The sequence below is a fragment of the Pleurodeles waltl genome, chromosome 8 (genome assembly GCF_031143425.1).
Source record: "Pleurodeles waltl isolate 20211129_DDA chromosome 8, aPleWal1.hap1.20221129, whole genome shotgun sequence".
NCBI classification, from domain to species: Eukaryota; Metazoa; Chordata; class Amphibia; order Caudata; family Salamandridae; genus Pleurodeles; species Pleurodeles waltl.
The window spans coordinates 74392056-74411016 of NC_090447.1; the positions used below are offsets into that span (position 1 = coordinate 74392056).

At 49.9% G+C, this 18961-nt stretch overlaps 1 protein-coding gene across 2 annotated transcripts in view; it reads left to right on the forward strand.

The window, feature by feature from the left end:
- The first annotated feature begins 4979 nt into the window (after nt 1-4979).
- INPPL1 (inositol polyphosphate phosphatase like 1) overlaps nt 4980-18961 on the forward strand; it is an 818513-nt gene continuing 804531 nt past the window's right edge. The window contains exon 1 of one of the 2 annotated variants that reach the window (XM_069203762.1): nt 4980-5703. In XM_069203762.1, the coding sequence (XP_069059863.1) occupies nt 5543-5703 (161 nt within the window). In that variant the 5' untranslated portion in view covers nt 4980-5542. The remainder of the gene's footprint in view (nt 5704-18961) is intronic. The other variant, XM_069203763.1, reaches the window with a different exon arrangement.

An 18961-nucleotide genomic window follows, 5' to 3' on the forward strand; every position in this document is an offset into this window, starting at 1 on the left:
CACATTTTGAGAGGGTGCTTGTTTCTTTGTCTGTGTTAATCATCCACCCTTTACTCTGCAAGACTTCCACCACCCGCTCAAACTGAGTCTGCACCTGTTCTTCTATCTCTCCCTGAATCATCACATCATCAATATAATGGGTCAGTTGCACGCCTGGAATGACAGATACTTCATCCAGGTGCTCTGCCACCAGCTGGTGACAGATGGTGGGGCTATGTAAATACCCCTGGGCGCGGGACGTTGCATTCGGAACTGTCTGCATGGAAGAATGAGAATTGTTCTTGACATTCTGGCACCATGGGTATAGAGAAGAAAGCATTGGTGATATCAATGGTGGCATACCATGTCCCTTTATGTTTCTGTAGTCGTTCAATCAAAGTGATGGTGTGTGAGAACGCGGTTGTCAAAGAGAGTGTATGTTTATTCAGCTCATGGTAATCAATCGTCATTCTGCACCGGCAGTCAGGTCATTTAACTGGCCAGAGGGGATTGTTCCATTCAGTAGTAGTTGGAGCTATCACACTAGCCTCAATCATGTTTTTTATGGTTTCACTTATTTCATCATGCCCTCCAGGAATGCAGTACTGTTTCAAACAAATTACCTTGGTTGCCAGGGGCACCTTTACTGAGGGTATCTTCAGATGACCTACTCTCATGGCTGCCACCGAAATGTACCTCTTTGTTCCAAACTGATAACAACCATCATCAAGATACAAAGTCATTCCTTTCAAAATGTCAATTCCCAGTATGTACTCTAAAAGAGGCACAATCAAAACAGTATGGGCCAGATGTAGGTAGGTTTCCTTTTGCGAGTTGCAAATTGCGAGTCCCAGTGACTCGCAATTTGCAACTCGCAAAAGGAAATGCAGAAAGGTGTCTCAGACACCTTCTGCGACTCGCTATGGGGTCGCAAAGACCCACCTCATAAATATTTATGAGGTGGGTCGCAGTTTGCGACCCCATAGCGAGTCTAGGCACTCACGGGGATGGTGGCCTGCTGGAGACAGCAGACCACCATGTCCGTGACTGCTTTTTGAATAAAGCAGTTTTTTTTTTTCTCTTTGCAGCCCGTTTTCCTTAAAGGAAAACGAGCTGCAAATAGAAAAAATACCGAAACCTTTTTGTTTCGGTTTTTTTCAGAGTAGGCAGAGGTCCATAGGACCACTGTCTGCTCTGAAAAAATATATTTTTTTGCATTCACAAAGGGGAAGGGGTCGCATGGGGACCCCTTCCCGTTTGCGAATGAGTTACCATCCACTTCAAGTGGATGGTAACTGCGAGTTGATTTGCGACTGCTTTCGCGGTCACAAATCAACTCTACATCGCGGTGCGAGTCGCAAATAGGAAGGGAACACCCCTTCCTATTTGCGAGTCGGAATCACATTTTGCGAGTCGGTACCGACTCGCAAAATGTGATTCTGCATCGCGTGAGGCCTTTTGTGCCTCGCAAATGGCGTTTTTCGCCGTTTGAGAGGCGCAAAAGGCTACCTTCATCTGGCCCTTTATTCTCTTTTTGGTGTTCTCCCTATTTTCATTTGCACTGTAGTTTGCACAGCGGGGTCTGCCTTCCCCCCAACCCTGTGACGGTGCACTGCAGTCCATTAAACTTCCTAGAGTTTCCATAAGTCAAAGAGGCCTCCGCCCGCTGTCTACTAAGGCTCGGACTTTTCGCATATTTTCATGTTTCCAATGTATACCTGTAGGCCTGAATTTTGAAAATACTGAAAGGAATTTGCTGTGAGTTGCTGAGTTTCGATTCTCCTAAATTAACCTGGTGGGAGTGCGCTTTCACTGAGAGGACGCTTTTGTTTATAATATATATATATATATATATATATATATATATATATATATATATATATATATATATATATACAATGCAAAGCAAGTAATTAAAAATTCATCACCATGGGGCACAGTTTCTTCATCTTTCTCCCGTCAGCACTAAGTCGTTGACCCCAGATCAACTGTGAAGAGAGAGATCTACGCTCACAGGAAAGATAATAGGCATTGGCGTCCCGACCCTGCCAGAGGTCTCTGAATCACTTCACTGTCAATCTTTGGTCTCTTATATACCTTAAACAAGCCAGAGAGGAGATTTCTAGAAAACCCCTCCCACAAGTTGTTGTTAAAAAATGCTGGCTACTTCAGGTCAGTCTTTGAAAGGAACACGTTGAAACTGTCCAAGATCCCAAGGTGCCATCTCTCTAATGCATCTCTCTAAACCATACCGTTCTCTGCCGTACCATAAACATCATCCTAGCACATTCTTATCAGCCTAACTCCCCCATATTATGCCTTAGCTCTTGATGAGAAAGAACACGCAGGCATGTGGAGTAAAATCATGAGCGAAAACATGTTGTGCGCGGAAAAATATTTGCAGTTTTAACGTGGTGGTGAAACTAAGGCTAAGATGAATACAAAACGGAGACTGTAGCTGGTGACCGCTAATGTGATGGTGGACAAGCTAAGCTAAGAGGAACATGGGGTCAGTGGTCAAAACAAAAATATCATTACAGGTACTGGGATCACGTTCTGCTCCTGTAGACACTGCTCGATTCAGGTGTTCCTGACATTTGATGTTCGCAATGCCTGCCACACACAGAGGTAAAGTTTGCCAAAACTCCACAATGAAACGGAGGGATCGGATTTTTCTCCCTATGTTTCCATCCAGCAAGTCATATGTATCATGATATATCTCACCCCTAAATATTACAAGCAGCGAGGCTCCCATATCTGGGCACTCAAGCCTACAGGTGGAGGTAATCCCACACTGACCGTAAACAGCTTAGACTTCATCCAATTCACCCCCAGCCCTGAAATGGTCCCAAAACGGTCTAACATTCTCATTGCTCCATCCAATCCCCTAGCAGTGTCTTGCCGGAACAAAAGTGGGTAGTCAGTGAATAATGCAATATAATGTGTAGTGTTTTGGACCTCAAGGCTACAATAGCACAGCCATCTCTTGCACTGCATGCTAAAGGTGCCACTACCAATGCAAACAGCAATGGGGATAATGGGCATCTCTGCTGCGTACCTCATACTACTGCGTACTCTGATAGTGCTGTGGGCCCGGTACACAACAGACTGGTCCAGACAATCAAGCCTTCCCTCAGCTTCAATTTCCGCATTACTTTGTACAGGAATTAGAACTCTAAGCTATCAAAGGCCTTTTCAATTTTTTAAAGCAAGGATCGCTGCAGGCTGCCTGTCATAAGAATCATCGCTCATCAGGGCAAAGAGCCTGCTGAATGTTAATCATTGTGTTTCTGCCCGGCCTTGGTGCACTAATTTCGTCATATATGGCAGGAACCTAGACACTAGCACTCAATTTAGGATTTTATAATCAACGTTCAACATTGTTAGTGGCCTGGAGGGCTTCCTGTCATGGGGGAGGGGTGGCCAGGGTTTAGCAGAGGAATCACTAATGCCATAAGTGTGCCAGCCGCCACCACGCCATGGCTGCCATTTTGTGAACATGGTTGCATGGCTAACAGCTCTCACACATCGGCCAGGGGCCGCGACCTCTATGCTACTTCTTTCCTGGTAAGAGCAAGGTGTACTCCAGTATTGCAGGGGCCCCCGCAGCTCAGGATCAAAGTAGATGTCACCAGATGGGGTTGGCCAGGCCGGAGTCCCTGTCTTAATCCATAAGTGTCCTGCGACGCCCAACGACACCCCCCCACACACACACCCTCTCCCCAGGGTACTAGGCCAGTCTTGTGTGTATTTCATTGGTCACAAGGATTTTAATGGCCCGTATGTAACCCTTTGTTTGTTACACTAACATGTTTGAATTGCAAGTATTTTGTACAGTGCTTAATTTGTAAATAAAAACGTGCTGGTGCTCAAAGCCCTCCTCTTAAACACGTGGCTGTTAAAATTTAATGTACGAGCACAAAATACTGAGGCAGAGTAATCCTGAAGCCATCTCGGGCATTTCACTCACTCCCTGCCCCTCCAGCTCACTCTTGCAGCTGTCATCTTTCTCTCATTGTGACGCTTTTTTGTTTTTCTCTTCTTCCGACTTTCCCATATGTGCCTTTTGCTCGTAGCAAGTGCTGGGGGCAGAGGAATAAGCGCTGGCCCTCGAAAATAAGTGCTGGTGCTCAGCACTGGAAGAATCAAGCACAAATTAAGCACTTGTTTTGTATGTGTTTAATATAATTATGTGAATTGTATTTAAGTGAATATAATTTAATTTTTAACTTTCTTAACCGCATGATTGGCTTTTCCTTTTTTGTGGCTGTTGAATTGTATTGCATTTCTTTTATGTTTTTTTCTAAAACTGAATAAAGAAGAACTGAATTTTAACTTGAGAACAAAATACAATATATTTTGTTATCTTTAGAGATGCTGCAACCTTTGTCCAAAATGGCCCCGAGATAATACCTTATAAAGCTTTACAGCGCTTCATGCTGCACTTCTACCGTTTCTAAGGACAGGAAATATATGAGTTAATATAAAATGTAACTATAACCTATAAGTCCAAAATGTCTATACATTAATGCGCTATGATACTATCACCAAGTACTTCTAACGGGGCCTAAAAGATCCTGCTGTCGATCGCGTCATCTCTGGTAAGTGCGGGGGCAAGGAAGCAACTCAACACAGATCACTACCCGGAATCGGTAAAACGAAGCTGGCTGGAGAGAGAAAACATAAGTTATCCGTCTCAAAGAGCCCAGCTACCATAATATCAGGCGCGGGCATCCTGACTGAAATCAGGAGCTGCAAACACTTTATATCTGAGGATTCCCACACTCCTTGGGACTCCGCAACCAATGAACTACCGTCAAGTGTTTCTCCAGCCAATTGCAAACTACCGTAGTAATCAATGGTGGTCCAATGAACCAATAGAGATGGAAAATTCCAATAGCCAATCCCACACTGAGAGATCCTCCCACCAATCCAAGCTTATCTCGCCCTCCCTCCGCTGATAGAATCCATCTCCTCGGACGTGATTGGCTGCTAGGGTTGGGGTGTGTGGCTCGTGCGCTCCTCGCCCTGTTGTGACGGGACTGAAACCGCCCGTTAAACTGTAATAACGGTCACAGGCCGGGCGGCTTCACTCTGAAGTAGCGTCCGTCCGGGGCTAGTGAGCTCAGACAGGTGCCCGCCGGCCACGGGCTGTGTAAAGAACAAGGAAGCACGCACACTCCCCCCTCGCCTCCCCCGCCCACCGAGACGGCCCTCCTTCCTCCTGGCAGGCAGGCTGGCTCCGGGCTCCGAGCAGCGTAGACACCCGTCCCTCCCTCAGCAGGAGCGCACGCCTGCCCCCTCTCTCTCCCTGCCAGGCATGCTGGCACGGGCGGGTCCGGCTGGGGCCACCACAGTGACACTCGCTCCGAGCAGCCATTCGTCTAAATAGCACTTTTAAATACCCAGAAGTAGCGCGGGCAGTACTCGCAGAGGCGCGCACTGGTTTTTCGTTTGGACCTGGTTCTGGAAGCCCGGACTCTGGTGTTTTCCCGGATTAACGGTTCTCTTTTCGGTAGGGAGTCCGGCCAGCTGCGCCTTCTCCGTGCCCCCGCCCGGTGCCATGGCGGCGGCGGGCACCCTCCCCTGTTCCAGCCTGCCCTGGTACCACCGGGACCTGAGCCGGGCGGCCGCCGAGGAGCTGCTGGCCAAGGCCGGGAAGGACGGCAGCTTCTTGGTGCGGGACAGCGAGAGTGTCACCGGGGCCTATGCCCTCTGCGTCCTGTGAGTAGCCCGGCTCCCCTTCCTTCCTTCCTTCCTTCCTCGGGTTCCTGTGGCGGGGTGTGGTGGCGGCTACCGGGCATCGCCTTCGGATGGGCGCCCTCACTCGGGGGGCTTGTGGGGATAAACTTCAGGCGGTTCACTGTCTCGGTGGAGGCAGTGGCCTATTATTGTGTGTACTTAAACAAAACCGATGCATGCTGGGAGTTGTAGTACTTTTGCGGGAAGACAATGGTTTGTAAAATAAAAGGATAGTCTTGCGGCTGCACATCAGGATAACTTGAGGCCCATGGCACCCTGTTAGTAAGAAGGAGCAGTGCTTTAAGTGTGCGGGTGCTGCCCGGTACGGAGTACCTGCACCTATCTAGTTGGTAAGGCAGGGTAACTGCACGGCTGAAGTACATTTTTTGGTATATTGGAAGCGTGTTAGCACTTCTCAGAAGCGAACAGGTATTGTGGATACTGATTACCAACACTTCTATATTATCATTTAAATCTGTGATAATGAGTGTAGAGTTGGGCCGGTAAGCAGTGCTTGAAATGGAAAAACAGAAGTGCAGGTACCCTGTACCAGAGTACCTGCATGTTTCTGAGAAGTGCCGGTACCCTGCAATTGAAAGTATTACGATTTCTTGAGAAGTTCAGGTACTCTCCCTTTCAAAATTAAAGTGTCGGTACTCAATACCGGCCCATTTAAGGCACTGCCAGCAAGGCCACCTCAGTAGATGAGTGTTGGGCGCTAAAGCCTGAGTACAGGCTGCAGACACTTGCAGACTCCTGCCCTCAGTAGGCACTGCATTGAAAAGAGGATGGCTGCCTCCAAATGAATGAGGGTGGGCAGGTGTGGTATGCGATTGTGCAGCACACCCATGCCACTCTGCCGACCCTGTGATGTTGGAGTATCTCAGGTAGTCTGTGGATAACTTTTCAAATAATTCGGATTAATCAGTCTCGTAGCTCAGTCTGATTTGGCCCATGAAGGTGTTTATCCATGGTGTGCATGAGCATGTTTCTGTGTTACTTAAAACTTCATTCAGTCCTCGGGGACTGTTCGTGTTTACTTGAGAGCTAAGGGATGCACTAAGTGCCATTACCTTCACACGTGTTGACAAGCAAGCCCATGACGTGTCAAAAGTACACTGTGATCGATCATACGCAAAATCTGGCTGTGGGAAGGTGTATTTTAGGAGTGATATCTGAATCTATTCTGGGATAGCGAACATCCTCAAAGTAGGAAGTCCATGTCCGCTTTAGCGCTTGGGTTGGACATATGAGCAGAGTGATTAGTCACGGTAGTCTAATTGTTCCAAAAAAAATATATGTGCAAATATACTGGTAGATATTAAACTCTTTTTGAAGAATGTAGTGAAACCATAGGAAATTTATTTAAACGAAATCATAAATATACATTATTTCTCAATCATAAACAACCATAATATATAACAATTCTTTATTTTTTGCATTACAAACTATTCAGAAATCAATCTAATTGAACTACCTCGGTCATTCTTTCACACAACATTCTTTAGGTGACCTGTTAGTAGGCTAAGGTGGAATTTTGTTGTGAAAGGGGCATATCACCTTCCTTGGATCATGGTACCCTGATATCCATTTTTATATCTCGTCCTAGCCGGAGCCTTTCCCTATTTGTACCTATAAGAGATGCTTGGCACACTAATCATTGGGGACAGGACAGTGTCCCATCTTGGCGACAGTTTCTACAAATAAAAATATTTGATTTTTTTTAAATAGTAAAAACACAGCACTTGGTTAATATGATCAAAAAGTGAAAGAAATGCATAGTTTAATCGCAGATTGGTGTGGCAATGGTTACTGTACAATACAGAAACTCACAATATGCAGGCAATGACCGACCAGTCAGAGAAATTAAGCCAAAACTGTAAGCAAAAAATGTGATTAGACGGAGATATCAATTAGTCAATTGTAACATTTAGTTTTGTTCTCATTTTTATGAACCTGAATACCTGGCCAGTTTCTACATGCATTTTGGGCCTTCCTGCGCATGCTTACTTTGGCTGTACACCTCTCTCCCTCCAGGTCAATACAGACAGTTTCCTGTCCTGGATTAGTACGTGACAGCCTACTGCATTCTGGCTGTCATAATCTTGTTTTGCTTCCATTGGGCTAATTAGATTAACACACCTGAAATACGTTCTTTGCAGAGGAAAAGGTCAGGACTGGATACAATGTCTGTAACGACCCTGATGAGTGTAGTGGCCGCCTTAGGCACTAAGCCAGCTCTCACATCAAACTGTAATTTAGGTGCCCTTCCATTACCATAAATGACTACCTCCCTACCAGCGATGTTGACATCCTTTGTGCTTGCCTTGGTAGCTGCCGCAGAGGCCCAGCTCGTCTATATCCTGCCTGATGCTTCTGTTCCTTTACTCTCTACTTGGAAATTCAGGCAGCGATTGGGAATCCGTTTGCAATTTAAAAACACATATTGTATTAATAAATGTGCACCGTTTGATAAAATCTAATTAGCTACATTACAGATGTTGGTATGAATTATATAAAAAATCCCGCTCAAAATAAATTCGGGTTCGCTACACAATTCCTAACTTGCGCAACAGCCAAGCAAACCGTAACTGACACATGAATTAAAATGTAGAGCTTATCATAACAAGCAAGTTTAACTTTTTCAGTTTGAGTTAATTTTTTACCATGACTGCTGTATTTGTGTGTTTTTAAGGGAATTTATGTGGCAACATGTTAAATTGAATAACCAAAATTAATAGTAAGTTCACTTTAACCTTGTTTTGTTACAGTTAATTTCAGTTTCTTTTTATTCACCTACTATATCCATCTTCTTTGAAAACCGTTTCTTGCTGCAGTGAACTTTGGCCGTGTACAGCTTGAATGGGCGAAAGGGCTTGACTTAGCCTGGAATCTTAATTACCCGGGCAGGAGATTTGGTATGTCAGCCAACGTGCTGACCTTGCAGCCCAAATCAGACATAAAACCAAAAACTTGAGTGAGGAAGCATTAATCACTGTCACCCTCTTCCCCACATGTGATTTGCAAATATGGCTGAGGAAAGGGAACTGTGAAGAGCGTTTTGTAGTACTGTCCCAGTTCAACAATGCAGCTTCAACAGGACCTTACGAAAGTCTTCTGTGATGCTAGTGTGTGGGGAGCAGGTCATGTTTGAGATGTTCTGTCACAATAAAAGGTTTCTGTGTAAAGCTTTCTGGTTCATCAAATGTCCGCCCCCTCAGTTCCTGAAATAATTAGGATAAGATACATCTATACCAGCCGCAACGCTTCCCCAAGGCTGTCAGTCCTATTCAACAATGTATTCTCTGCTTTCGCAGTGTCTTCTTTACTGTAATCGAGAGCTCTCATGATTCAAGGGGCATCATTTAACCAGTGGTCTCACGTGTAAACGTTTTCCTTATGTGCAGCGTTAGTGCAGGCCTGTCTCTGGTATTGGAAAACCAGAGTTATTTCTGATGGCTGACGTGAAGTTGAGCATTTTGCTCATCACTTTTTTGTGGTTTTGAGTGAAATGCCCTAGATTAGTGGTTCCCAACCTGTGGTCTGGGGACCCTGGGGGTCCGCAAGGCCTCCTTAGGTGGTCTGTGACTGCAGAGAATTTAATAATTTTAACAAATTAGGTCCCCAGCTTTCAGTAATAAGTCAGTGGGGTGTCCCTAGATTCCAATAACGATTCAATGTGGGCCTCTGGGTTCCATTATTGATAACACGTGGGGCCCACAGAAGTCTAAGGGTTGGGAACCACTGCTCTAGGTGTGAAGAGTATGCCTGGATGTGGGTCCCAAACTCGCTGTGCCACTGGACACCTATTACAGCTGACAAATTTGTGTCAACTTTGCTGAAGGCTATGTTTGTTCTAGGGGTGGCTCCTTATCAGGGGCTTCAGGCATAAATCTGCTTCCTGTGAGGCCCCATATTCTGCCTCTTGCCTCTCTCAGCAATGTTTTATTTAATTTAGCACTGTTGTGTTTTCAAGAACACTGCCTATGCACAGGGCAGCCCTCTAGACCACATCTCCAGGCTCCTGTTGACAAGAGAGGGCTGAGGAGGCTATGCGACGATCCATCTACAGAGTATTGTCTGGCCAAAGCACTCAGTATATGGATGTCTGGATTGTGCATGTGAGGGGCATAGTTCACAGAGGCATAATCAATTTTAATTAGGAGACATACTGTGCATTCTTCGGGCAGCACAGTATTTCTGCTATGGTATGGCTGTCAGTGCATGCCTTAGGCCAATGAGAAGTCACACAGACAAGCAGGGTAAGGATCCACAGCACTGTCCCCTATATTTCTAGTCCAATCAAGAAGCAGGGAGAGGGATTGAGGTGGGTCTTCCCCTATTCAAACCTGGCCTTGCTGCTGTGTCTGGCTCTTCATTGGGAATCAGGCTTGCTGGGTCCAGTGTCCAGCGCCAGATTCCTTCTCTGCTTGCTGCCATGTAGCCTCCGAGATGCTAGCCAAAGAACTAAGGTAAATAAAAGCTAAATGTGGCTTCTCTGTGCATGTCTTTATGTCTGTTATTTAGAGCAGTGGTACCCAACCTTTTGATTTTTGTGGACCCCCACTTTATCATTACTGTAGCCCAGGGACCCCCCACTGAATCTTTATTGGAATCCGGGTACCCCCCACTGAGTCATTACTGAAATGTGGGGACCTAAACTGTTAAAATGATTTCATTTCTTAAGCAGTCGCGGACCCCCTGAGGCGGCTTTGGGGACCCCCAGCGGTCCCCGGACCCCAGGTTGGGAACCACTGATTTAGAGTGAATGAGATTGTGTGAAAGTGAGTGTGTTTGAGCGTGTCAATGAGATTGAAAGTGAGTGAGAATCAGAGTTAGAGAGTGTTTATGAATAAGTTTAAGTCAGGGAGAGCATAGAGGAGTGTAAGTGTGTTAGGAGTTAGTGAATGGAAATGAGGGAGTGGAAGTGGTTGGGGATGTGCCTATCAATGTAACATTGTAACATGTTAACATTGGTATAGTTGAGCTAATTATTGGCTTAAGGAAGGAATAGCACCAAAGGCCTGATGCAGACCCTGAACTACTGGAAGTAATACTTGAAATAAGGGGACATCTGTGGCAAGATACTGGCATGCTGGAGGTAAATCTTTGCCTCAGAGAGGGTTATCATGACGTATTGGGGCTGAGATGGTTGGTTAGGGGAAGCAAACCATAATAAAATGCCGATTCAGACATACTGGAGGTAACTTGAGATATGGGCCACTCATGGTATGTGGATAGTACCAATGGCAACGTTCTGGTACTGGAATATTGTATGTGGTTATAGTAATTAGAGGGCGACCTTAACAAAATTCTGACATTGGCACAATGAAGGTAATTCTTAAGATATGGTCAATCAATCAATCAAAAAATGTGTATAGCGCGCTACTCACCCGGAGGGTCTCAAGGCGCTGGGGGGAAGGGGGGACCGCTACTGCTCAAACAGCCAGGTCTTGAGTTGCTTCCTGAAGGAGAGGTGGTCGTGGGTCAGACGGAGGTGGATGGGGAGGGAGTTCCAAGTCTTGGCTGCCAGGTAGGAGAAGGATCTTCCTCCCATGGTGGCTTTTCTAATGCGTGGCACGGCGGCGAGGGCGTGGCTGGTCGATCGTAGCTGGCGTGTGGGAGTGTAGAAGGTCAGGCGGTTGTTTAGGTACCTGGGGCCCAGGTCGTGGAGGGCCTTGTGTGCGTGGGTGAGGAGGCGGAACGTGATTCTCTTGCTGATGGGGAGCCAGTGCAAGTCTCTCAGGTGTCCGGAGATGTGGCTGTGTCGGGGGATGTCAAGGATGAGGCGTGCGGAGGCGTTCTGGATGCGTTGGAGTCTTTTCTGTAGTTTGACCGTGGTTCCGGTGTAGAGGGTGTTACCGTAGTCCAGTCGGCTGGTGACGAGTGCCTGGGTGACCGTCTTCCTGTTTTCGGTGGGGATCCATCGGAAGATCTTTCGGAGCATGCGTAAGATGTTGAAGCATGATGAAGAGACGGCGTTGACTTGTCTGGTCATCGAGAGGGAGGAGTCCAGGATGAAGCCCAGGTTGCTTGCGTGGTCCGTTGGTTTGGGTGCGCTGCCCAGGGCAGGGGGCCACCAGGAGTCGTCCCAGGCAGATGGTGATGATCCAAGGATGAGGACTTCCGTCTTGTCTGAGTTTAGTTTCAGGCGGCTGTTCATCATCCACTCGGCTACGTCTTTCATCCCTTCGTGCAGGTTGGTTCTGGCGGTGGCTGGGTCGTTGGTGAGGGAGAGGATCAGCTGAGTGTCGTCGGCGTAGGAGATGATGTTGAGGTTGTGATGGCGTGCGATGGCTGCGAGGGGGCTCATGTAGACGTTGAAGAGGGTGGGGCTGAGTGAAGATCCTTGTGGTACGCCGCAGATGACTTCGGTGGCCTCGGATCTGAACGGGGGGAGGCGGACTCTCTGGGTTCTTCCGGTGAGGAACGAGATGATCCACTCTAGAGCCTTCTCTTGAATTCCGATGTTGCTGAGGCGCTGCACTAGGGTGCGGTGGCAGACCGTGTCGAACGCTGCGGAGAGGTCCAGGAGGATGAGGGCCGCTGTTTCCCCATTGTCGAGCAGGGCTCGGATGTCGTCAGTGGCTGCGATGAGGGCGGTCTCGGTGCTGTGGTTGGCTCGGAAGCCGGACTGTGAGTGGTCGAGGGATCCATTAGTCTCGAGGAAGGCGGCCAGCTGTCTGTTGACGGTCTTCTCGATGACTTTGGCAGGAAACGGGAGGAGCGAGATGGGGCGGTAGTTCTTGAGGTCGGTGGGGTCTGCTGATGGTTTCTTCAGGAGGGCGCTGAGTTCGGCATGCTTCCAGCTCTCCGGGTAGGTGGCGGTGTTGAAGGAGCAATTGATGATGTCCCGGAGATGGGGTGCGATGACGGAGTCGGCCTTGTTGAAGACGTGGTGGGGGCATGGGTCGGTTGGTGATCCGGAATGGATAGTGTTCATCGTATGGATGGTGTCTTCGGTGCTGACCGGGGTCCAGGCGCGGAGGGTGGTGTTGGGGGGCGTCTGTTTGGTGGTTGGGTGCGTGGTCTGTGCGCCGAAGCTGTTGTGTATGTCGGCGATCTTGCGGTGAAAGAACGAGGCGAGTGAGTCGCAGAGGTCTTGTGAGGGGGTGATGTCGTTGTTTCCGGCGCTGGGGTTGGAGAGCTCTTTGACGATGCTGAAGAGCTCCTTGCTGTTGTGTGCGTTGTTGTCTAGTCGTTCTTTGAATGCTGTCTTCTTGGTGGTGTGGATCAGCTGGTGGTGTTTACAGGACGCGTACTTGAGGGCGGTCATGTTGTCTGTAGTCGGGTTTTTTCGCCAGGCTCTCTCGAGGGTGCGGCAGTTCTTCTTGGAGTTCTTGAGGTCGTTGTTGAACCAGGAGGCTTTCTTGCTGTTGGGCCTGATGGGATGGGTTTTCAGAGGTGCGAGGTTGTCAGCGCAGTTGGTGATCCACTGTGTAAGGTTGTTGGCTGCTTGGTTGGGGTCCGCTGAGCTGGCGGGAGGGTTCTGGCTCAGTGATGTGGAGAGCTGGTCGGCGGTGATCTTGTTCCAGCTCCTGCGTGGAGCCTGTTGTGGGTGGTGGTGAGTCGTGGTTTTTCTGAAGCTGAAGTGGACGCAGCTGTGGTCTGTCCAGTGGAGTCCGGTGGAGTGGCTGAAGGAGATGTACTTGCTGGAGGAGAAGACTGGGTCAAGCGTGTGTCCGGCGTAGTGGGTGGGGGTGTTCACCAGTTGCTTGAGTCCGAGGTTGGCGAGGTTGTCCAGCAGGGTGGTGGTGTTGTTGTCGTTCTCCAGGTGGAAGTTGAGGTCCCCTTGGAGGATGTAGTCAGCGGAGGAGAGGGCGTGAGGGCTGATGAAGTCTGGGATGTCTTCGCTGAATTGTGTGTGGGGTCCTGGGGGTCTATAGATGAGGGTGCCTCTGAGTGTGGTCTTGGGGTCGGTGTGAATCTGGAAGTGGAGATGTTCGGCAGCTGTGAGGGTGTCGTCGGAGTTGGTCGTGATGTGGATGGTGTTCTTGTGGACAATGGCGATGCCTCCTCCTGTCTGGTTGATGTGGTCCCTCCGGGTGATCTTGTATCCGTCCGGGATGGCGATGGCGATGTCGGGCGCTGAGGAGGCGTTCATCCAGGTTTCTGTGAGGAAGGCGACGTCTGGAGATGTGGTGTCGAGCAGGTTCCAGAGTTCCACGGCGTGTCTGTGGATGGAGCGGGTGTTAAGCAGGATGCACTTCAGGTGGTTGCTGTTGGTGCTTGGTTTGGCGGGCGCGGTGCGGGTCTGGATGCAGGAGAACTTGCAGGATTGGCAGGTGAAGGGTCCGTGGGTGCGTCTTGGGGCGGCACGGCAGCACCCGGGGATCCGGCCGGTGTTGAGTGCGATGAGGGTGGCGGCTTCGTAGGTCCGGCGTGTAGGCTCGCAGCGGTGGGGGCCAGGGGGTCTGGCGCTGGGCGCGGTCCAGGCGCGGACGGGCGCAGACGGGCTTGCCTTCGGCGCGCCTTCGGCGCGCCAGCGGCGCACCCGCTGCGCAGCCTCCATATGAGGGGAAGAGGGAGGGAGGAGCAGGTGGGAGCGGGGCGGCCAATGGGGAGCAAGGGGGCGGAGCTACCAGAGTGTAGCGGCGGGAAACGAACGGGCGGCGATGGGGTGACGCGACGAGGCTGGAAGAGAGAAGAACACGGTAAGGGCAAACAAGGTAAAAACAATACAATACAGTGGAACAATACCAGGGGCACAGGCACTCGGGGTACAGAAGAAAGAGCGGACACAGGCACTCGGGCACAACGAAGAGGGCGCTGGTGCTAGGTCACTGGAGGCGGGAAGGCAGTCAGGGCACAGGAGCACAGGGCACAGGAGCGAGAGCGGTCACGCTGGAGGCGGAGAGGGGAGCGACCTGCCTGAGAACCAGGGTCAGAGGTCGCTCTCGCTATCGCTGCGCGGCCTCCATATGAGGGGAAGAGGGAGGGAGGAGCAGCTGGGAGGTGGGAGCGGGGCGGCCAATGGGGAGCAAGGGGGCGGAGCTACCGGAGTGTAGCGGCGGGAAACGAACGGGCGGCGATGGGGTGATGCGACGAGGCTGGAAGAGAGAAGAACACGGTAAGGGCAAACAAGGTAAAAACAATACAATACAGTGGAACAATACCAGGGGCACAGGCACTCGGGGTACAGAAGAAAGAGCGGACACAGGCACTCGGGCACAACGAAGAGGGCGCTGGTGCTAGGTCACTGGAGGCGGGAAGGCAGTCAGGGCACAGGAGCGAGAGCGGTCACGCTGGAGGCTGTGAGGCGGTGAGGGGAGCGACCTGCCTGAGAACCAGGGTCAGAGGTCGCTCTCTCTATCGCTGCGCGGCCTCCATATTGAGGGGAAGAGGGAGGGAGGAGCAGCTGGGAGGTGGGAGCGGGGCGGCCAATGGGGAGCAAGGGGGCGGCGCTACCGGAGTGTAGCGGCGGGAAACGAACGGGCGGCGATGGGGTGACGCGACGAGGCTGGAAGAGAGAAGAACACGGTAAGGGCAAACAAGGTAAAAACAATACAGTGGAACTATACCAGGGGCACAGGCACTCTGGGTACAGAAGAAAGAGCGGACACAGGCTCTCGGGCACAACGAAGAGGGCGCTGGTGCTAGGTCACTGGAGGCGGGAAGGCAGTCAGGGCACAGGAGCACAGGGCACAGGAGCGAGAGCGGTCACGCTGGAGGCTGTGAGGCGGTAAGGGGAGCGACCTGCCTGAGAACCAGGGTCAGAGGTCGCTCTCTCTATCGCTGCGCGGCCTCCATATGAGGGGAAGAGGGAGGGAGGAGCAGCTGGGAGGTGGGAGCGGGGTGGCCAATGTGGAGCAAGGGGGCGGCGCTACCGGAGTGTAGCGGCGGGAAACGAACGGGCGGCGATGGGGTGACGTGACGAGGCTGGAAGAGAGAAGAACACGGTAAGGGCAAACAAGGTAAAAACAATACAGTGGAACAATACCAGGGGCACAGGCACTCGGGGTACAGAAGATAGAGCGGACACAGGCACTCTGGCACAACGAAGAGGGCGCTGGTGCTAGGTCACTGGAGGCGGGAAGGCAGTCAGGGCACAGGAGCGAGAGCGGTCACGCTGGAGGCTGTGAGGCGGTGAGGGGAGCGACCTGCCTGAGAACCAGGGTCAGAGGTCGCTCTCTCTATCGCTGCGCGGCCTCCATATGAGGGGAAGAGGGAGGGAGGAGCAGCTGGGAGGTGGGAGCGGGGCGGCCAATGGGGAGCAAGGGGGCGGAGCTACCGGAGTGTAGCGGCGGGAAACGAACGGGCGGCGATGGGGTGACGCGACGAGGCTGGAAGAGAGAAGAACACAGTAAGGGCAAACAAGGTAAAAACAATACAATACAGTGGAACTATACCAGGGGCACAGGCACTCTGGGTACAGAAGAAAGAGCGGACACAGGCACTCGGGCACAACGAAGAGGGCGCTGGTGCTAGGTCACTGGAGGCGGGAAGGCAGTCAGGGCACAGGAGCGAGAGCGGTCACGCTGGAGGCTGTGAGGCGGTGAGGGGAGCGACCTGCCTCAGAACCAGGGTCAGAGGTCGCTCTCTCTATCGCTGCGCGGCCTCCATATGAGAGGAAGAGGGAGGGAGGAGCAGCTGGGAGGTGGGAGCGGGGCGGCCAATGGGGAGCAAGGGGGCGGAGCTACCGGAGTGTAGCGGCGGGAAACGAACGGGTGGCGATGGGGTGACGCGACGAGGCTGGAAGAGAGAAGAACACGGTAAGGGCAAACAAGGTAAAAACAATACAATACAGTGGAACAATACCAGGGGCACAGGCACTCGGGGTACAGAAGAAAGAGCGGACACAGGCACTCGGGCACAACGAAGAGGGCGCTGGCGCTAGGTCACTGGAGGCGGGAAGGCAGTCAGGGCACAGGAGCACAGGGCACAGGAGCGAGAGCGGTCACGCTGGAGGCTGTGAGGCGGTGAGGAGAGCGACCTGCCTGAGAACCAGGGTCCGAGGTCGGTGAATTATCAAGGGAATTTTTGGAAACGGGTGAACTGGCAAGTATTATGCTCCTCCACTTTAAAAGGTCACGAGCTGCCACTGACTTTCCCCCCCCCCTGTTAGAAGGGAATGTGTCCTTTCAGTTCAAACTGGGTTGTTCCTTTAGCAAGTTCACGTCTGATCGCAGGAGGGGAAAAGGCTCTAATAAACAGACTGATTGGACCTCAAAACGTGGTGGTGCCTTCCCCTAGCACTCTATAGAGTATAAAAAGACTTTGTCTGAGGTCAACAAGCAAGACAAAAGTCGGTGCTTCAAATAAGTTATGGAAAATTATATCCAATGATTTCCTAGACACAAGGCTGCTGGTTCATTATAAATGTTTCAATTTTATTAGTTTCAAGAATAGAACCTGGCCAACACATGTTTTGCGACATCAGTCGCTTCATCATACTGCTCTGAAATACCACTGCATTTAAGTGCACTCAGCCATTACGCAGCGGTCTTTGGAGTGGCATACTTGTCAGCTCTTTATTCTAAGAATATAGTCCATTTAGCAGCTCATTCATCTATTCCTATCCAGTTTTCTTTCTATGTCCCCAAGGGGAGGATTTTTGCTGTTGGTGCCACGTCTAGTTACATGTCATCAAGTCTATGTACCCAGATGTTGACTGCAACAATATAACACTTAGTTTTAAAAGCTGATCTCAACCTGTAGTCTACGTTTTGTAAATTGAACGATTATGAGCCAGCATTATTTATTTTGTTCACCATTGTCAATCACTATGGCGTTCTCACTGTGACGTTTAATGGAGCACCTTCTTACATACTTTTATATGATTATTATTGTTGTAAGAGTGATCAAATAACTGTTCATTCGGTACATATGTCTGCACTTGTTTTTTTTAATCAAGGAAGTAAAGTATAGATTTACTTCCTCTAAGAGAACCACAGTTTTCTGTATTTAGTTCCATGTCCTGGCATCCTGTTGGCGTGGGTGGAAGTGAGTGGGGCAGTGTCAGTTCTGGCACTATTGCTGTATTTATTAGGCTGTGTTACTTCTGTAAGGGACAGTCTTCTCCCATCAGATACCCTTACTGAGCCTTGCATAAACTCTCCTTGCTGAGGCGTGGTGCCTTATTTGGAGTTTTTTGGTAAAGGAAAATCGTCTAATTTCCAGAGGACTAACCAAAGACAGAAGTTATGCTCCCTTAGGAATAGTATTGTACTGCATTGCATTCACTTAAGGCGCCTTCCGAATGGTCGAGTAAGAGGGTACTCCGTTTGTTATGCATGTTTGTTAGGGTTTTGCTATTGTAGGAATCTATCTGTGAATTAATTTGATGTTGTGCGTGAGACTTTGTGTTGCTCCAAACTTTTTGTGTCTAATGCATAGTTGTGCTGAAGCATGAATTCTGGAGGGCAGATGTTTGAGGGACAGAGTTACATTTGTACATACCTACCATGTTACTGTATCTAGTTTACATCTTCTCTCAGCTGGGTATGTCGATATGAGAAACAAGGCTGACTTCATGGAGGATCAGAAGTTGTTCTGAGGAAATTACCCTTTTAAATACTCTTTTGAATTTGGCACTTCTTCAGAAATATGAGAATTTTTCGTTCCCACTAGCTTTTAAATCTGACCCTAATCGTTTCCCCTTTGATGGACTGAGATAGATACACAGAGACCTGCCCTGATTTTACCCTCTCCAACACCTCATGCTAGCACTGAACCCCGGCCATCTCCAGCCCCCCTTCAATATCTGCTCCCCAGTCACATTCCAAAGATACTTTCACCGTACTATGGCAAATCCGCTGTCGTGCTGAGCCCTACCCACTTTTCACATCCTCCTCTTAACACCACCCAGCGTGGCCCCATCACTCCTCACTTGAGGCTTAAGGATCTCATCATCTGCACCCTTCATGCTGCTGTACCCTTGGAGCATGGTGTAAGCATCAGAAGAGAGCGATGCTCTCCTTCAGACCATCCAGCGTGGTCTCCTTCACTCCTCACTTGAGGCCCAAAGCTCCCATCATCTGTACTCTTCATGCTGCTCTACACTTGGAGCATGGTGTAAGCATCAGAAGAGAGCGATGCTCTCCTTCAGACCATCCAGCGTGGTCCCCGTCACTCCTCACTTGAGGCTTAATGCTCTCATCATCTGCACCCTTCATGCTGCTGTACCCTTGGAGCATGGTGTAAGCATCAGAAGAGAGCGATGCTCTCCTTCAGACCATCCAGCGTGGTCCCCGTCACTCCTCACTTGAGGCTTAATGCTCTCATCATCTGCACCCTTCAT